Source organism: Frieseomelitta varia, unplaced genomic scaffold, assembly GCF_011392965.1.
Source record: "Frieseomelitta varia isolate USP_RPSP 00005682 unplaced genomic scaffold, Fvar_1.2 scaffold_912, whole genome shotgun sequence".
NCBI classification, from domain to species: domain Eukaryota; kingdom Metazoa; phylum Arthropoda; class Insecta; order Hymenoptera; family Apidae; genus Frieseomelitta; species Frieseomelitta varia.
In genome coordinates this window covers 187388-206289 of record NW_025110715.1, presented here as the reverse complement: position 1 = coordinate 206289, position 18902 = coordinate 187388, and the positions used below count along the sequence as shown (strand labels likewise).

General features: G+C 32.5%; 1 protein-coding gene across 5 annotated transcripts in view; it reads left to right on the top strand.

Moving 5' to 3' along the window:
- The window catches only part of LOC122537499 (fibroblast growth factor receptor homolog 1-like), a 100309-nt gene that overhangs the window by 49455 nt on the left and 31952 nt on the right, over window positions 1–18902 (top strand). For all 5 annotated transcript variants that reach the window (XM_043670701.1, XM_043670702.1, XM_043670700.1 and 2 more), the window contains one exon: window positions 13969–14108. In XM_043670701.1, coding sequence (XP_043526636.1) covers window positions 14024–14108 — 85 coding nt within the window. In that variant the 5' untranslated portion in view covers window positions 13969–14023. The remainder of the gene's footprint in view (window positions 1–13968; window positions 14109–18902) is intronic.

Here is an 18902-nt window from a genome sequence, read left to right as displayed (position 1 = left end):
TCGCTGGATCTGGATGCTGACAGGAGATCGAAAGGTGCATTCCGTAGCCGAGTGCACAGCAAATACGAGAACGAACTACTGCAAATATGGTGTCGATGAAAGGATAGGGTCAATGGGACTGCTGATTTTGTTTAACTTGTGTTTGCAACCGCAAACTACGGAACGACAATTGAAAAAGTTGATTTTGGGAATTTCGGTTGCGTTTTGGGGATTTTGTGAAGGTTAAAATTAAAGTCTTATAATCGAGCTGTTAAGTAAAAGTTAATTAACTTCTATATCAAAATTTTGCGGTAGAATGATAGATTGAAATTAGAATTTTATAGCAGATTGGTTCTTGATTGAGATAACAGAGAATTGGGCATTGGGGAATATTTCAGTTCTTTTTGATAGTATTTCACCAAGTGGAAAAATCAAGTATTGAATTTATTTTATTATATACTTTATATTTCTATCCTTTCTACCACTTCTTATACCGAGTTTTATCACTCTAAAATTATATTTCAACTATATTGTTGTTAGTTACTACTTTTCAACCTTTCTGTTATTTTTAGTTATTTCTTTCCACAATTCCTTTATCCTTTTCCCTGATAAAAAATTCAAAAGTCGGATAGACAGAAGATAACAAACCGAGAGAAATATTTATTTTTCGCTCGGTGAAATCGTGAAAGAAAAATATTCAGACCACCCACGAACGCTCGCAACTTTCCCCATACGAGCGGAATCCCATAGAGTTAGAACGGATATATCTCCAGTAAGCGGCTTACTGCAAAGATCGACATCCTTCCGGATATTTTAAGATAACAATAACCTGACACAACCTGTTCCTAACATACATTCGTCGGTACAATCGATTTCCGTTTCTTTTTGACAAGCCTTCGAAGCTCCGTAAATACAAAAAGATTCTCAGATTTTTACTTTTGATATTACTTTCAAGTAATAATTACATAAATTAAATTGTGATTTTGGTTGTACCATGCATATTATATAATTGCAGATATGTTAATTTTCTACGGGATTTTATATTTCTGGAAAAACAAGCAGAGAAATGGAATCTATAATTATTTTACAAAGGGAATTATAATTTGAGCATTTTATACATTTTTGCGTAATTACGTGCATTCTATACATTTTTACACTTTTAAATTTTCCAAACAAGTGCATGAAAATTCCAATATAATGTATTAAAGTCCAATAATAATATACTCTGAGGTATGAAAGTCCAATAAAATACTCTAGGTATGAAAGATATGATTAATATTGAAAGTATCCTTGTTAATTTCCATGTATTTCGTATATTAAGTATATCTGAACTTTCAGATTTGAAGTTGACTCGACAATGTTTTAAAATCTCATTAAAAATCAGTAATAATCAACACCTTAGAAAAGAAAAATTACATGCAAGAAGAAAGAGACAAAACCTACTATTAAATACAAAATAACCTACTATTAAAATTCACTTAAGTCTCAACACCAGACACTAGAGCACACAACCTCATTTAACAAACCACGTACCGCGACTTTTCTTACGTAAAAAGAGAAATCAAAAAACCAAAAAAAGAAAAAAGAAGAAAAATCACAGCAAAGCAACGTCAAGACCGTATGAAAAGTTGCTCTGAAAAGGACTGAGAACGTACAAAAGCGAATTGTCGCGCAAGTATTGTACAATATATGCACGTTACAAGAGGGAGTGTGAAATCAGAACAAAGTTCGGAACACAATCGAAAGGAGAGATTCGCCGGTGGCGCGCGTTGGCGTGAAATAGTGACGTCGATGGACGTGGTGTTGGGCTCTGGTGGAGCCACGTGCTTCCGGTTTACGGCTCACCCAGTTTTACGGTTTACGGTGGAGGATTTATGGGCTAAGACACTGTTCACGGGAGCGTTGCCTTCCAGAAAACCAGGCTGCACCTTCTAACCGATCCCTTTTCTCTTCTTTCTCGTTTTCCTTTTTTCGTCGTCGTCTTCTTCTTCTTCTTCTTCTTCTTCTTCTTCATTTCTTGTTTTCTTGCTGCGTGGTTTCCCTCTTTTGATCCAACGCCGACAAGCGCAGGCACACGCGGTGGGTGGATGAGATTCCTCGAGCGCGAGAAACGACTTCGATTAGACTTCCGAGGGAAAAAGACGATGCTCCACCCCCGTCTTCGAATCGGTTCGTAAATTCTACCGAAGACGAGCCACTCTTTCGTGCAGGGAAAGTCGATCCTATTCTTTACGACTTGACACCTTTTTTTTAAATGTTTTCTCGATAAGTCTGGCAAAGAATGTGCATTTATTTATTTATTTTTACAAGTTTTCTAGATGATAAAAAGTTTAAAATTAATATATATAATATTGGTGCGTATATGTAGATGTAATTATTAACCTCTTGTGCTGGCAACTGGTTTGCGGACCATAACGAGTAACCGAACCATATACAACAATTTGTCGCTTTCTTTTTCTTTTGAATTCGTTCGGTATGATATCACTGGATAGAAATTATTAAGAAGTAATAATTAATAATAGTAATAAATTTACCTGGGTTACATTTAAATATACTTAAAACTGAGGAAATGTTGCAATTTAAGACAAAAAAATTCTCAACGTGGCACGTCATTCCAGCGTAAGGGGTAAAATTTGAAAAATTTTTATCAAAATTAACCGTATATTCTGAGATATACACATGTTTATTATATTTATTCGTGACTCTTGAAACAAAGGATCATTTCAAAAAAAATTATCCAGTTAGTGCATTTATTCTGATGTTCAAAGAGATCCAAGTATTTTATTAACACAGTTTTTTTTCACAAGAAGATTTCTTCCTAATTCATCATTGATTCAAATAATTAATAAATTCAAATACTGTCGCAACAAGTTTACTTGTTTAGAGCTACTCTTGCTTTGAAGCAAATCTCTCAAACACTTGAGAGTATAAAACACTTTTTTCATAAATTATATTGCTTCTAATTAATTAATTTGTTATAAATATGTTACTGCAACTCTGTCTTTTAACATTATGATTACAAAATTACGAGAATTCGTCTAATATTTTTTTTATTATTATGTCTTTTATGTAGACATTTTGTCTGTAACTTGGAGAGATTAAAAGTATTTATAGTATCATGACAAATTATTACTTAGTCTTTAATGGATGAGTGTTGACACATTTCTAAAGCATATTCATCGTCCCGCGTACGATCATCGTTTTCCACTTTCAATTAGAGAACAAGGACATGGTCAAGCACTAGCGTTAGAATTTCAATTTGTCACTCCGACAGTAGAAAATAGACATTACGACGCGCGTGGTGCAAGATGAGAAGTAATGCCAGAGTGGAAGCTTCGACCTATCAATTTCTTCCCGCGCTTCATTTAAATAACATACAAATAAAAGAACAGAGAGACCGCGCGATGACTGTAATTTCAAAGGATTTCAATTTTTTCATCGCAAAACTGCTGGTCAAACGTTGCGCCTACGAGAATCGATAATTAAGGGTCTTGACACTCGGATTATATTTTAAAATTGGTTCTGAGTACGTTAGTCTGCTTTCTTTTCTCTCCATTTCTTTTTTAAAAATACGAAATAAGTAGGTACAGTTTATTGAAATTATATTCATTACGGATGATGGATAGTTAAATTTATATACCTATATAATAACGAGAACGTCGACGAGAAATTTTCATACGTATTTTTAAACTCGATTTCTTCTCAAATCAAAGTAATACAGTTTACTCAAATTGTGTTGTGCCGTGTCATTATATGATTTACTTAAATCATGTATAATCGTATGTAAAATAAAGTAACATATTTATCTGCCATATGAAACTGCATATTAAACTCGAAGAATACATGTTCCCGAATGTTTCAAGTCGTTTCTAAAAAATCCTCGAAATTGTTAACTCACAGTAAAATATTTGTAGAAACAAAAACTTCCTACTAAGAACAAAATGATTTTTATCATTTGAAAATGAAAATTTCTAATATGTCCGTTAAAAACAAACATTTCTATTAATTTTAAAAAATATTTTAAATGTCAAACGCAGATACGATTTTCACCATGAGAACGAAAGAAGAGACTAAAAAAATTCTTTATTCTTCTGACACAAGATTTGAGTTCACGCGAGAGAAAGGAAAAGAAAAAATATTAAAAGAAACAGTAGTAAAAGTTCAACGTTTCAACTTTGCTCCACAAAATACTCCTTTTAATTATCAAAACAAGTTTTCCCCAGGCGTCCCATAAAATCCAAGAATTCCCCTCGAACCAACTCCAATCCATAAACATAACTTAGATGCAGGCGCCAACTTCCCCTTCGGTCGCCATTGAGTCCATGAAATTCGATTTGAAACACGAATTTCCATGGAACTGAACGCAATTAGCCGAAAAGAACTTTGCTACCTGGTCTGACAATGATACTAATGACGTTTCCATGTAAACTAACCTTTCACGATAACCATAGCGCGCGTAAATTCAAAAGGCCAACAGTCTAGTAGGGGGAAGAACTAATGGAAGAACAGAAAACTCGAATTTTCTACCATGGTCTACGCCCATAAAACTGACTTTGCGCGATTATGTGGTGAAAAAATCAGTGATTTATGCTCCATTGGCTCTTTGAGCCTATTCTTTTTCCTGAGATTATTATTAAAATTTCTTTTTATAATTTTTGTTATAACTAAATTATTCATATGCAGCAATTAATCCTTATTATAATTGAAATTGTCATTATCATTATTTGTTAATCTTTTTATATTAATATCGTAGTTTTAATCTTTTTCTCTAACTTCAACTTTAAAAAAAAGGGGTATGAGTTCGTTAGATACACTTGCGTAATATTTCTAGCATTAAATCTGCCATCTTTTTTTCCAAAAGAAACAAAGAAAGCCACTCGTACCCATTTCCCCATATAAATCATCTGAAATCACAGCTTCCAAACTCTCTCGGAATCTCTCTCCTATACTTTGTCTTGAAAATTAATTCGAAAGCGCGCAGCTAATAAATACTCGACGGAAGAGACGAGAATGTGTCGGCGTCGACCTTCAAATTACTACCTTGCTGGACGCCATCAAAATCCTGACCTACGTTACGATAATTACAGGTGGTCCCTGGAGGCCAAGGAACAGGTTCAAGCGATTTCATTCAATTTGTCCAGCCTCGAAATACACGCCTTGTCTCAACCAATAAACCACATGTATATCCTCCTCCCCCCAAACGTTTGTGGTTTCCGGGCTAAGGGGATCTCCCTTGAAAACAACACTTTTCGATCGATAATAAGAAATCACGTAAATCTTTTGATAACAAAGCACAAAGGACATGATTTGTAAAAAATATTCTAAGTGGCAAAAGTCTTGTTTTTTTATCGAAATATGTTCCATGTGCTGATGGAAATACTGTGATATGCAATTCAGGTAAAATTTTCTTTTTATAATTAATTATCAATTGTACTAAAATCACTGATAAATGATTTAAACTTGTTTAAATCTAATTTTGGTAATATTTTTTTCCTCCTAAAAAATTTGTTATTTGGTAATTACGAAAATTCCTCAATTTTTTTACCGAGATGTTACTTTCTTAATGATATCTCAAAAAATATGAAAAATCTATCGTTAAGTTTTAGGTTTTTATAGGAAATAAATTTCTCAGGAAACTTATAAGAAAATAATATAATAGGTTTTATATTTTATAGAAAATAAATTTCTTAGATCTACGAATTGACAAATTGACTTACAACGTGCCAAACAAAGCAAATAATAGAATACTGACGTAAAATGCCAAGGAAAGAAAAGAATAAGACTGAGATTAAAAAAAAAAGAGAAAAAATGAGAAACAGAACGAACACGTGCAGTAAAAAATTGAAATAAAAAGTATTGCACCGCCATCGTCAAAAATATCCTAAGAGAAACGTGAAAACAGGATAGAGAATAGAATGAAAAGAAAAACAAACACCGTTAACCGGTGGGAAAATGTGTTCGACTCGCTACTTGTATTTTCTCCATCGCCCCCGTCTCTGGAGAACGTCGATCTTCAACGGTGATCCTGGCGATCGGCCAGACCCTCGGACTCTCGAAAAAAACGTGTCCGCCGAGGACAAGAAACGGTTTCGTTCGTGCCAAATTGACATAATTTCTAGCGCGTGCTTTACAAACGAGAGCAACATTTAAAGTTTAAAGCGTCGCGAAGAGACGAGCACGTCCTGAATTTTTGTAGGCCTTGGTCGTCACCTCAATATTAATACACACTGCTTGCCAAGAAAATCAGAATATCTAGAAATTGTGGTTGTAAAGATTTGAAAATACACACACGTTCTTTTGGTTGAGTTATCGTGAAGAAGAAACGAGTAAAATTTGGCTAGAAAAGTGAAAGAGTAAATTTCTTTGTAAAGTAATTACTCAAGAAACATTTTTCATATTTAAATATAATTTGTTGTTATTTTAAACAAAACCACTGTGTCCTTTTGAAAAATATAATATTAAATGTAGAAGTTAATTTTGTGAATCCCTTCTAACTACTAACATTTTGTTACTACGTATTTTGAAATTTGAAAATACAGGATAAAAAGAAAGACTTCTAGTTACTAGTACGAATTATTTCGGTCATCAATTTATTAATCAATTTATCCTCAAATTAATTTTATATTTTTATGGTGTACATTAAATCAATTAAATCAATTATAAATTTCTAAACTCAAGTATTTTATCATTTTGATATTTAGTATAAAAGTCTCTATCAATAAGAATTATTTACCTATTTATTACCGATAAGTGAATGATAAGATATAAAAAACGATGAATTAATTTCTACACCTAATAATATACATAACTTATATACAGTGATATATATATATATATATATATATATAATAAAGAAAAACATTTTTTGTAGAAATATTTATATTAGCCAATTTGTTAACAGATGTTGACTCGTTTAAACAAACATTCCTAACATATATTTCATTTCTCGCTATTAACATTAACTTGTCAGCTCACAAATACCGGACACGCTATCATTCCTTTTTGACAACTCAAGTAAACAATAATCGTCGATAATCGATAATTATCATGCTGATTGCTCGCGCATCTCATTATCAAACAATTGATCGTAAATGTAAAAAAACGATCGTAGAAAATTGAATCCACGATTAATCAATCAAACGTAACTTGACCAATTATCTTAATGGCCATTCCAGCCTTATGCGAAGTGATTGCAATAAAATCACCATAAATGCGATACCTAAGACATGTCTCTCGAGAACATATATACATATATATATTATATTTGTCGTTAACGATCTCTCTGAGGATTCTCTTTGTCTTTTTTCAAGCGAACTAACAATGTTTCAAGAAAACACAACGAACTCAATTGTGACTCAATTGTGACTCTATAGATGACGATTGATACATCAATTTTCCCCATTAAAATTTATATTTTTATTAAAAATTGCAACATAAAATCCAGGATTTTATTTAAGAATGTAATTAAAGATACAACATTTCAGAAAATTTGGGAAAATGCGATGTCTTTTTTTTTATTTTTTGGTTTTTATACAAAATGGCATGTTAAGAAATGGCAGATATTCGAATATAGTATAACACTGTTTATTATAAAAATATTTTTTCTTCTGTATCATTCTTAAATATTTAGCAATTAAAATATAATTTCTTAGAAATGTAGGATTTAATAGTCATAGAATGGAAATTTTTCGAAAGCCCAATTATTTGATAAAAAATCTAATTATTCTTTGCCTGTATTTAGAATAAAACGTAAAGTATGCACTGAAATCTACGTCATCAATTATTCTAGATCACTTGATGAAAGATATGAAAAATCAGATTAGACACTTTAGAGTAAATATTATACTAAGGAAATGGAGGAAAAAAGACATACGTAACAAATTGAATTTCCTTTATGACCGAGGACAGACATTTTGACCTAAGAAAACATGGCAAATAGGGGGCGAGGAAAGGAGAAAAAGAAAAAAGAAGAATTATGAGTCCACAGGGGATCAACATTTCGTGAGCATCGTTCAAATCCTGTCACACTTGTTCAACTTTCTATGGGAAGAAAACTACACGTCTATTTTCGATGTGAGAAAATTGCCAAAGTGTTTTGAATTCGAAAGAAACAGAGAGTAAAAAAAAGAGTCAGATTTCGAAATTTTTGTAGGTCTGTAGAGATTCTTTGTTGCTGGTAACAAAAATCTGGTGGCCACATTGAGTCGAAACGTGACTCAGACTTCTTTGTTCTCTTGAAGGATTGAGAAATTTAGGGTTTGAGATTTTAAAAGTGAACATTTATTTCGTTTTCTACCAGCGAAATCCTACTAATTATAATTTAAATTTATTATTTCATAATAAGTTAAAGATCAGTTATTTAATTTTGAAACTTTTAATTTTATTTAATTCTACTCCTAATCTGTATCACAAATAAAGGTCCAGAATAAAATAGAATGTTCGAAATTATCATATTTGCAACCCAAGTATAGAATATTTTTTGTATATTATCTGTAAACTAACATTATTCGAAAAAAACACAATATGAAAATATAATGATTAAAGGGCGGATTGTAATGTATTTATGAGAAATTTAACAAATTGCACAGACTGTCAAGAATATGAAAAAACAACGAATAATGGTTTCGATAAAATAATTACGTTCTCAAAAACACGAATTTGCATAAAAATCGGCAGTCTAGTAACATTAAACTAATAGAAACCAACAAATCAAATTTTTCACGATTATTTGCGTCGCAGAACTGAGTTAGAGACCAAAAAGAAATCTATCAAAGAAAAAAAAAAGAAGGAGAAGAAGGAACTCCCTCGTCTCACTTTATTTCTTTTTACCAAGAAACAGAGAACCTTGCTAATCGAATCAAGACGATTTCGCAAAGGAAGGATAATGTCGCCCAAAAATAAAAATCCAACTCACCATCAGCTATCTCTCCTCGCCATTACCGAGAAACTCTAACCGAATCGAGAAAAGGATTTGGCGGAAGAGAGACAGCCACTTGAGGCTATGATAGAAGACGCAATAAAGGTTGCTTTATACTTCCTGAAGCAGCGACGCATCGCGCCAGGAACGATAGGATAATATGACAGGACGAAAGTCACGGTCATCCCTGGAGGAATTCAAATTTACTGGCAGCCGGATCTTAAGAGGAGACCACCCGAGGGGTTCGCTTAGCATAAATTTCGGGGATGGGCAGGTCCTTCCTGCCCCCACCCCTTCGCCCCACTCTTTCCTCGAGATTTGTCGAAGGAAATCGGCTGATTTACGCATGCAGCCACATCAAAGCCCCGACTCACCGGGCCTAAGAAAATATATTCCACCCTTGGTGCAACAACTAACGGTGATTTATCACGTGGAAAACGTGATTCGATTCTTTAGCAGCGCGTGAGGACAAATTGAAAGTGTCTTATGATGTTCTCTTGAATTTAGAGAAGGCGAAATGGCGGGTGAAACGTGAGAAAAACGGGGATTTAGGGTTTCTCAGGGAGTTGAGAATTCGAAGAGGTGTGATTGTTGGTTGAGGGTCATGTTAAATGATTTTTAAAATTGTAGACAATAACTGTATTCAATCTGAATTGTTGTAACGATATTATTAAATGAATGATATAATAATACAACAGTTATTACAATATGTATAATAGTTATTGCAATATAAAGTGTAAATAATGTATTTTGAAAGAAACGTTTGACAACGTCGCAGATGTTATGGACGAACAAGTAAACAAAAGTGATGAGGACGTATATTTTTATATTGGTTGTGCAACAAAAGATTGCTTGCTACTCTAAAATAATACAAACGAGTATTTCAATATTGAAAAAGAATGTAACATTCTTATCTTCTCATGTCTCGTGTTAAAATAAATATTTAACAAACGACACACGAAATTTAATATGAGAAAACTGATCGTTCTGTCGCCTGAAAATTCTATTAACTAAACAATTTTGTATTACACAGTTCTAAATTTGTCCCAAGACTTTCCAATTGGGGGTGCGTTTATTCTCCAACACAAATGACAATTCGAAATCGTGAATGAGACAGTGAAAACGGTGGTTTTAATCTTATCAGATAGTAGAAACGACAGACGGAGAAAGAGACAGACAGAGAGACGGAGAATATGCAAACAGGATCGAATACATTATCTTATTTACCGGGCAGCTTTGGAGAATTAAACGCCCGATAAAGCGTGAACGCATAAATAAGCGGACAAAATGTTCGGCTTCCGTGACGCCATTATCAAACTCGAGTGACTCGCCACGTGAAAACAGAACTTTAATCTCCGGGCTTGGTCGCACGAGTTTTCCCTTTTAATTCATCTCCAATGTGCCAGCGCGTTAATTTACTTATGTAAATTCAATATGTAAATTTTGCTCGAACGAATATTTTTCTTCTTTTCTTTTATTCTTTTTTTCTTCTTTCACTTTTTCTTTTTTCTCGCGGAGATCGAATGGAAAGCGAAGACGATTAAAGCGAAGAGAGCGGTGTGAGAGGAGAAAAACGTCAGATTTGGTTTGAAATGTGAATGGGACCCGAAGATTGGTGGAAGAATACGTTGGTGTAATGAAAGTAATCGAGTAAGCGGAGAATATTGGAAAATTGGATTGCCTACGTATTCCTCTTCCTTGTGTCGCCTATTTGGGATAATGGAGTAAGTCGATTGTTGGATATTAAGCTTTCACAAAGTGGCTCGGAGTGCAGTTAGATTAAACTCGCGGAGAATTAGATTCTATAGAATTGTAGTTCGCTTCTTTGCAAATTGTGAGTTGTTCCATCTTGATTTTTTATGATAAATGGAAATAAATACTTTCATATAACTTTATTACAACTGTGGAATATAAATGATGAAGCGTATTGATTTTCAATAAATAATAATAATATACATTAGTGTATTATAATACATTATATACAATGTAATATATCGCAATGTCATAAACTGTTTAAATTATAAAATATATCAATACAACTAGCTATCCAAAATATTTAAATTAGAACAATTATTATAACAGCTAATAGACGACACAAATTTCTAATCAAGTTCCACTTTATTTCTAATTATTTTTGAATGTTATGCGATTGAAATATGATTTTCAGACTAAATTTGCACAAAATACACGTAATATGAAAAAATATATAAAACATCGTCAGTATAATACTTTCGATAATATTATTTCGTATAAAAGCATAAATTTGCATAAAAATAATCTTTATATAATAATAATAATAATAATACATCTTCAAATAATAACGTGAGCATATAATACACTCACTGATTTAAAATTAAATAGTTCCAATGACCTCACGTAAAGGTAAACGGATTAATGGTACATCTAAATAAGAAAATGACATTTATGAAAAGAGCGGAGTGGATCATTTTCGACTTCTGAGAAATACGGAACGCGTTACATATTTTTACGCCCTCCCTCGTAAATCGGAATGTAAAAATCACGCAGAAACTATTGACACATGGAACGTTATCACACGGCTCGCGTCACGGTGCACGTTAACGCGCAACCATCACGCGAGAGCAGTCCATCGTGCTCAATTTGCAACGAGCAAGTGTAAATACTTGTTGGCGGACAGTTCCAGACTTCGAAGAATAGACACTTTGAACATTTTCAACGCGACTTTTAACGAGCACGAAAGAACGAATCGCGCGAGTAAATCTGCTTTCGGTTAAATTTAACGGTTGAAAATGGTGTTTTATGCGTTTCCGCACGATCATTAACGCGGTTCCTTACGAACCTCCTCGGACTGGTCTTTTGTAATAAGCCTGGTGAACGAGAGTGATTTTTCTTCGCTGGAGGCTGCGTCTGAATTTTCGTATAATTCTCAATCAGCTTGGAATACTCACTGACTGATTTATGCACTTGTTTCGTCAGGGTCGTAAATGTTCAACGCTTATTGCAATTGTGTATTATGATTGTGAGTTAGGCTGTGATAAAATTGGAAATGAAACTGAATTATTATAGACATATACTGTGTCTGTGTGTTACTTGTTACGATTGGTGAATTATGTATGTGTTACGATTCATTTTAATAAAACATATCTTTTATAAATTCACAAATATGTGCAACGTAGTATGAACATGATACAAATTAATATACATACATAATCATTATCATATTTCTTATATTATATACAATGTAGTATATTTCGATATTAAATTCGATTCGAAAGTTATATTAATTATTATTATTTCAATAATGGTTATATATATATATATATATATTTTTTATATTATAAAATATATTTTACAGTATAATGTATTTTATATATTTATTGTTTATTTTTTTTGTAATACATCTCGTATATGAATTTGATTATTAAATTGTCATATTTAAATTCCCAAATTCAAATTCAAATATCCGAGTACGAGCATTGAAACGAAACTTCCGACGCTCTCCTAAAATTCCCAATACCTCTTATCTAACAACATTCCTATTTACAATTAATAACCCACGCGGACAATTAATAACCCACTATCAGACTACAAACTCCTAATGCTCAGGGTGTCAAACCACCACGTCCTCCTGAAATCTTTCAACCCAAATCAAGCGCCCCGTTGCATTAAACACCGTCAAACAAAATCAAATGAAAAACACGTAACGCCTACGCCGGCGAAATCCTTGGAAAACGATCGGCAAAAATCGTTAACCAGCCTGGTTCTTTATAAATAGAGGCGTTTAAGAGTAACCATCGGACCGGTTTACAAGGGTCCCCTGGTAAAGTAACAGTCTTCTTTTCTTTTTTTCTTTTTTCTTTCTTTCTTTGTTTTTTTTTTTTTTTTTNTTTTTTGTTATCTTTCTCGACAAAGCGGCGCGTGTGGCGAATCGTCATAAATCCGATCAGAAACGACGAGACGCTTCGCAGGGTATTATAGGGTGCAACGTTTTCTATCTTGTAAAGTATAATAGACCAGGGTTTCTCAAAGTATGGGGTCGTGTAACTAAATACAGGGGTCGCAGAAATTTTAACAAAACTAAAAGATTAGTATGAATATTTGGCTTTGTCTTTAATATATGGTAAAATTATATTTATATGTATGTTAAAAGAATTGTTTTCGAATAAATTTTCTTTATGATTTATGATGTACGTCTATACACAGAGGTCGCAAAAATATTTGCCTGGGTAAAAAAGGTCGCCAAGTGGAAAAATTTGAGAAACCCTGTAATAGACTGTAGACTATTGCAAGAGTGTCGGACTAGAAAAGAAACACATGGCCACCTTATTGTCAGAGGATTTCGAACGCCAGAACACGTCCGGCGTGCATCCTTGCACTCAACCCCATAGATCAGCAACCGTTGCGCCATAACCTACTCGCTCTCTCCGGAGATCCCTCGCAGGATCTGTTTCTTTAGTGTCTCAGATTAGGCCCGAAGGAACGTGTAATGGCGTGGACCTTTCGAAGAGAAGGATGATTTTTAATTTCATTTTCAAACGTTTGTTTTCGTACGTTTCGAATCTTTTCAACGAAATATTTTTTAAATAAATATTTGAAATTACATTTACAAACGTACTTTTGTCGTTCTTCTTTTGTTTGTTGTTGCTGTTTGTCACGGATTATTTTTGAAATTATTTTTATATTATTATACCTTTTAGAATGAAAGAATAATATTATTGTAAATTGTATTATAATATATTTTATTATAAGATATTATTGTACTCCTGTATAAACGTTGTTTAACGTTTAAAAATTAACAAATTGAAATCTTTAAACATGTAACTTAATGAATTAATAAATTGAAATAATCTTCGATTAAAAGACGAAGAATATTTTTATTTATTAAACTAATTAAACGTTCGTTATATACCTGATAGAACGATTAATAAATTGAAATAATCTTCGATTAAATGATGAAAAATATCCTTATTTATTAAACTAAGTAAATTAAGTTGAAAAATTAATAAATTGGAATGATCCATTTTAAAAGATAGAAATATTGCTTACTAAACTATCTAATAAAACGCACATCTTTTTCTTTTCCTTTTTTTCAGAAAGTCACCGATGCCGCACCAATAAATATCCGTGCCTGTCGTCGAGGAACTCAGGATGGCGGTCGTGAAACGTCTTATCGTTGGGATACTCCTGATGCTGGAGATCGATCGGGCAATCCAAGGACAGCAGGTTCGACTAGGTGAGAATTTATAATCACGTTGACTCTTACACGATTTAAACCGTGTGTAACACGGCACGAGCGGATTTTTCTAATAGCTTCATACAGATTCTATCTAACACTATACTCCGTGATCCGTATTTCATTTACCTAGTTATTTACACCGGAACCTTTAGTGTGCAGCATAAATCATTTTCCATCAGGAGAATGACTTGTCCCGTGCAAACATGCTTTCATTGTCAAAATTGATAGTTGGGGAGACAGTTTAATTATGATATTATAATGATTGTATTGTAGTGACTAAATTCTTTCGTGAGGATGATTTTGACAATCAGGAGGTGTTTGCACAGGACAAATTGTTTCTAATGAAAAATGACTTGTACTGATTGACTCATACTGGATCCTTGGTCATTGAATTAGAATCACGTAAAATTTTCAAATTTATTTTTTGTAAAATTGAACTGTTTTTAATAAAATTGGAATTTAACGAAATTTACGTTCATCATAGACAATGACTTTGGTAATTATTTATATTTGTATAATATATTTGTATATGTGTACTATATTACAAAAATTGAAAGTATTTAGTATTTGGTATTTTACAGTATTCTCACAGATAAAGGTTGGTACTAAATCAAATAAAAAAACTCCAGAATTAAAAATTCCAAAATTGATCAATGTAGAACCTAATGCTAACTTCTAATGCTCTTTTTGTTGTTAAAACCGTCAGTTAACAGTGTTGGATTCCGTGTAATGGAGTCAACACGCTTATAATTTAGAAGAGTTTATTTCCTTACAGTCGTGGTCATGTATGAAATAGAATGATATAGAATGATTTACAATAATTTAGAATGTCTTAGAACATGATGAATGTCTAATGCTATCGAATGTCTCTAAAGAATGTCCTTATATTTGGTTATCATCGTCAAGTGGAAGGGAAAGGAACATAGATGACCAAGTACTGGATCTTGCCCTTGTGATTAACTATTCACAATCCACTTTTATGTGGACTGTTGCTAACTCATTGTCAGTATTTGCATAGATTCAATATTGGTTGGTCATCCAACAACAGAACAGTTTAATTATTGTTATAAAACAATTGTAATTTAATTATTACGATTCTATTCACTGATGATTTTAACAAGGAAATGTTTGTAGAGTAATGTCATTTTTAATGAATAAAATCGCAAATTTATTCGACACGTAAAATATCGCGCAAAACAGAACACTTACTTATAATCAGTATTGAAAACAAATTTTTGCTCAGGCTATATTTCTTCGACTATATCCATAAAACTTTAAAATTGCATAAAAATCTGGCAATAAAACATGATTTACATTGATTGGCTTCAAAGCTTTCTCTATATATATTTTATTAGCTAATAAAATTTATCATTAAATTGAGAAAAATTCAGACACCTTGCAAAATGTTGAAAATTGTAAGCAGTTTCAGTTCAGTCGTATCAATCGTATCGATTAATAACAACAACCGATCGCTGGAATATCGACCAACGAGAAATTTCGACGACAGTCTCTTCATCATAAAGAAAAATTCGTAAAGAAATTGGGTGATTCGATTCATCGCAAAGCGTGTGAAAAACCGTGGGGAAAGCACATTCTTCGCATGGTACAACAACCTCGAGAAGAATTTCTATTTCGAGAATAACCCCATAAAGGAAGGAAAAAGCGTTAAGAGCAAAGCACGAAGTGAAAAATTGTTAGAATCGCGTGGATGGCGATCGTCGTCGCGATACCACGGAGGATGAAAGCGAAAAACGCTAAAAATACACGAGTACCATAACGAAGAATGTTTTCAGTGGTGAACGCGATTAAATATAGCGTTTCCACCTCTCCCTTGTCTCTTCTCCATTTTCAATATTTTTTTCGTCCACGCAAAAATACACGCGAAAAATAAATTTTTCAACGTAGCTTTCCCTGCTTTCTTCGACACCTCCAGTTTTGATTTTTGGCCAAATGATTGAATCTCGAATAATTTTTTCGTTTTGCATGTCACATTTTTATCGTAGACTAAAAAATTCATTCCTTGTATTTATCGTAGAATAAATTACTATTATCAATATAATTAAAAATTAATATTTAATGGGATAGAATATTTAACACGATTTATGGTGTTTCTGTTGTAATCTGTTGCATGTGGAAGTAAGATTCCAGAAAGATACTAATTTCTAACCCGTACTGATTAATTATTTAAGTTTAGAAAATTAACAAAAACAAAACAGGAACAAATTTCCAAAATAACTCCCTTCCTTTAATTACCCCCCTCCCCTCTCCAAAAAAAAAAGAAAAAGAAAGAAGAGAAGAACAAAAGAGAGTCATTATTGGAAGCTTCTCTTTCAACAGCTCTTTAGCTGCTCATTCTTCTATCGTCGAACTTTTTTTCGCTCGTTAAAATACAGTGAAAGAAAACTGGCACACGCGACGTGACGGAATTTTGAGAAATCAACATGTCGAAACCGAACTTGTAATCGTGCGTGTGGTACCTCTTTGTTCGTTGATCTTGAAACTTGGCCTTTATTCAGTCACGTAATTTCGATTATCTTCTGTGTACGTTCATGCCAAATCTATTTCCCAATCTTTTAATTTCTCCCTCCACTCCCGCTCGATCATACGCTACAAACCTATTCCCGCCCTTGTACTTGCAAGAATTAGTACTCTCTCTCTCTCTCTCTCTCTTTCTCTCTCTCTCTTCTTCTTCTTCTTCCCCATCATAGAAAGTTTATCTAAGAATCTAGATTCTAAATTCTTAGTCGCTGGTTTCTAGATTTTAGTAGCTAGTTTCTAGATTGTTAGATACTGGTATCTAGATTTTTGGACGCTGGTTTCTAGATTCTAGATTCTAGATTTAACGCCTACGATTCAGTTAGCCAACGTTTCAGTTGCGTTCTATGAAAATTTATTCTTCTTTGCAATTGAGCATTGGTAGTACAATTAATAAATAATTGAGATTCTTAACAATGTGTGAAATATTTTTTACAAATTTTTTTAATACAATAATACGCAATATAGGAAAGTATATATAAATAAAATCGTTCCAAATTGTACCAAATTGTTCAATTTGTTAGATGACTGAAATTTGGAATATTTAATTCTTGGATCTTTATATTCTTCGTGATATTATAATAAGCGATTTAACTCTAAACCGTTCTCGATCTGAAGTATCGATTTACTAATGTTATTCTAGATATCCTCCTAATTTCGACTAACGATTTGAGATTAAATTACTTAATTTTACGAAAGAATGTAAAATACAAGATCAGATAGCCTGAATTTTAGTTATTTAACGTAAATTTCTTCTATTCGCCTGTGAACCGATGATATTTGAGAGTCAAGTGAAAAGAATAAAGAACAAAAGATTGGAAATCGAACGGTTCGAAGTCATTGAAGCTCCTAAGAATCAACTGACCTGGTGACGACTAGACAGACGGATTTATGAACGAATCGTATTTTTAAAGCGTACAAGGCAGTTAGAGGGCAGACGGAAATAAAAGAGAACATCTCTTTTAGGTGTGCGGCGAAAAATTTCATTCGTGAGCTACGAAGATTTGACACCTTTAAAAATATTTTGAAATACTGTTTTTTTATGAACAGTTGTTCAATTAATACAGAATTTAATGGGAAATTTTGTAACTAATATTAAAACTATATAAAACTAATATAATAAATGAATATAATATAATAAATTTTGTAACTAATATAAAACTATGGTAACTAGAGTAAAAACTTTTTAACAAAATAATACACAAGTAATGCAGGAAGGTATAAATAAATAAAATTCAATTTGAAATATTCAGAATCGTAAATCATATCTATATCTATGTGTAGTAATCAAAGAATTATTAATTGAATCTAAAATTGTCGTCGGTCAAGAATTTTCTAGCAAAACAGTACTTTCTCGCTTTAAAAAAAAAAGGTACAAATGAACAAAATTATAGATTATCCTGATTGAAATTTAATCTAAAATCTCTAATCAAAATTATCATTATATTTATTCCAATAATCGAAGTATTATTAACCAAATGCTTAACGAGAATCATTAATTGGAAACTTGCATAATCAAAGACAAATTACATTCATTCTTATGTTTACAAAACACGTAAGAGAAATTACAAATAAATAATATTATAAATTGTTCTAAATTAAACCAAATTCAATTTGAAATCTTCAGATTATATTTATTCCAAATAGATGTAGCTGTGAGAATTATTGAATTCTTATTTGAGGAGGGGACGTCAAGTTTTAACGTTTCTTAGAAAACGAAAATTTGCTTTTCAACATGTAACATCACATTTTTTCATGTATGAAAATAAATGTAAAATTCGGAAAATTTTAATTTGCAACGTGACATAGTCAACGAAATTCCTTCTCCCTCTTTTTCCTTTGAATTTTTCAATCGTTTCAATATTCCACGATATATCTATTCGAGAGAAGAATAAACAATATTAAAAATAAACAACATCTCGGAATCGATCGATTAAACGACATTTAATCTAGTCGACGATTTTATCGTAATATCGTACGTGTGTAGTATCTTGATTGATGGGAAATTACACGTAGTACCAAAGTGAACTCGTCGAAAACGGAAACTCATTTTACTAAGAAAAAATCGTTGCGCAAAATTACACGTTTTCATGTTTGTTCCGCTGTTTTCAATCAATTTGAAATCTGAATTTCTCGTATCTCAATGCGTTTCGACAAGATATCGTATTACGTTCTTTTACGAATCATTTCACTGATTTCGTTCGTGCTTCGCATCAAAAATTTCCAATTTTTGAGCTTAGAACTTTGGATTCGACT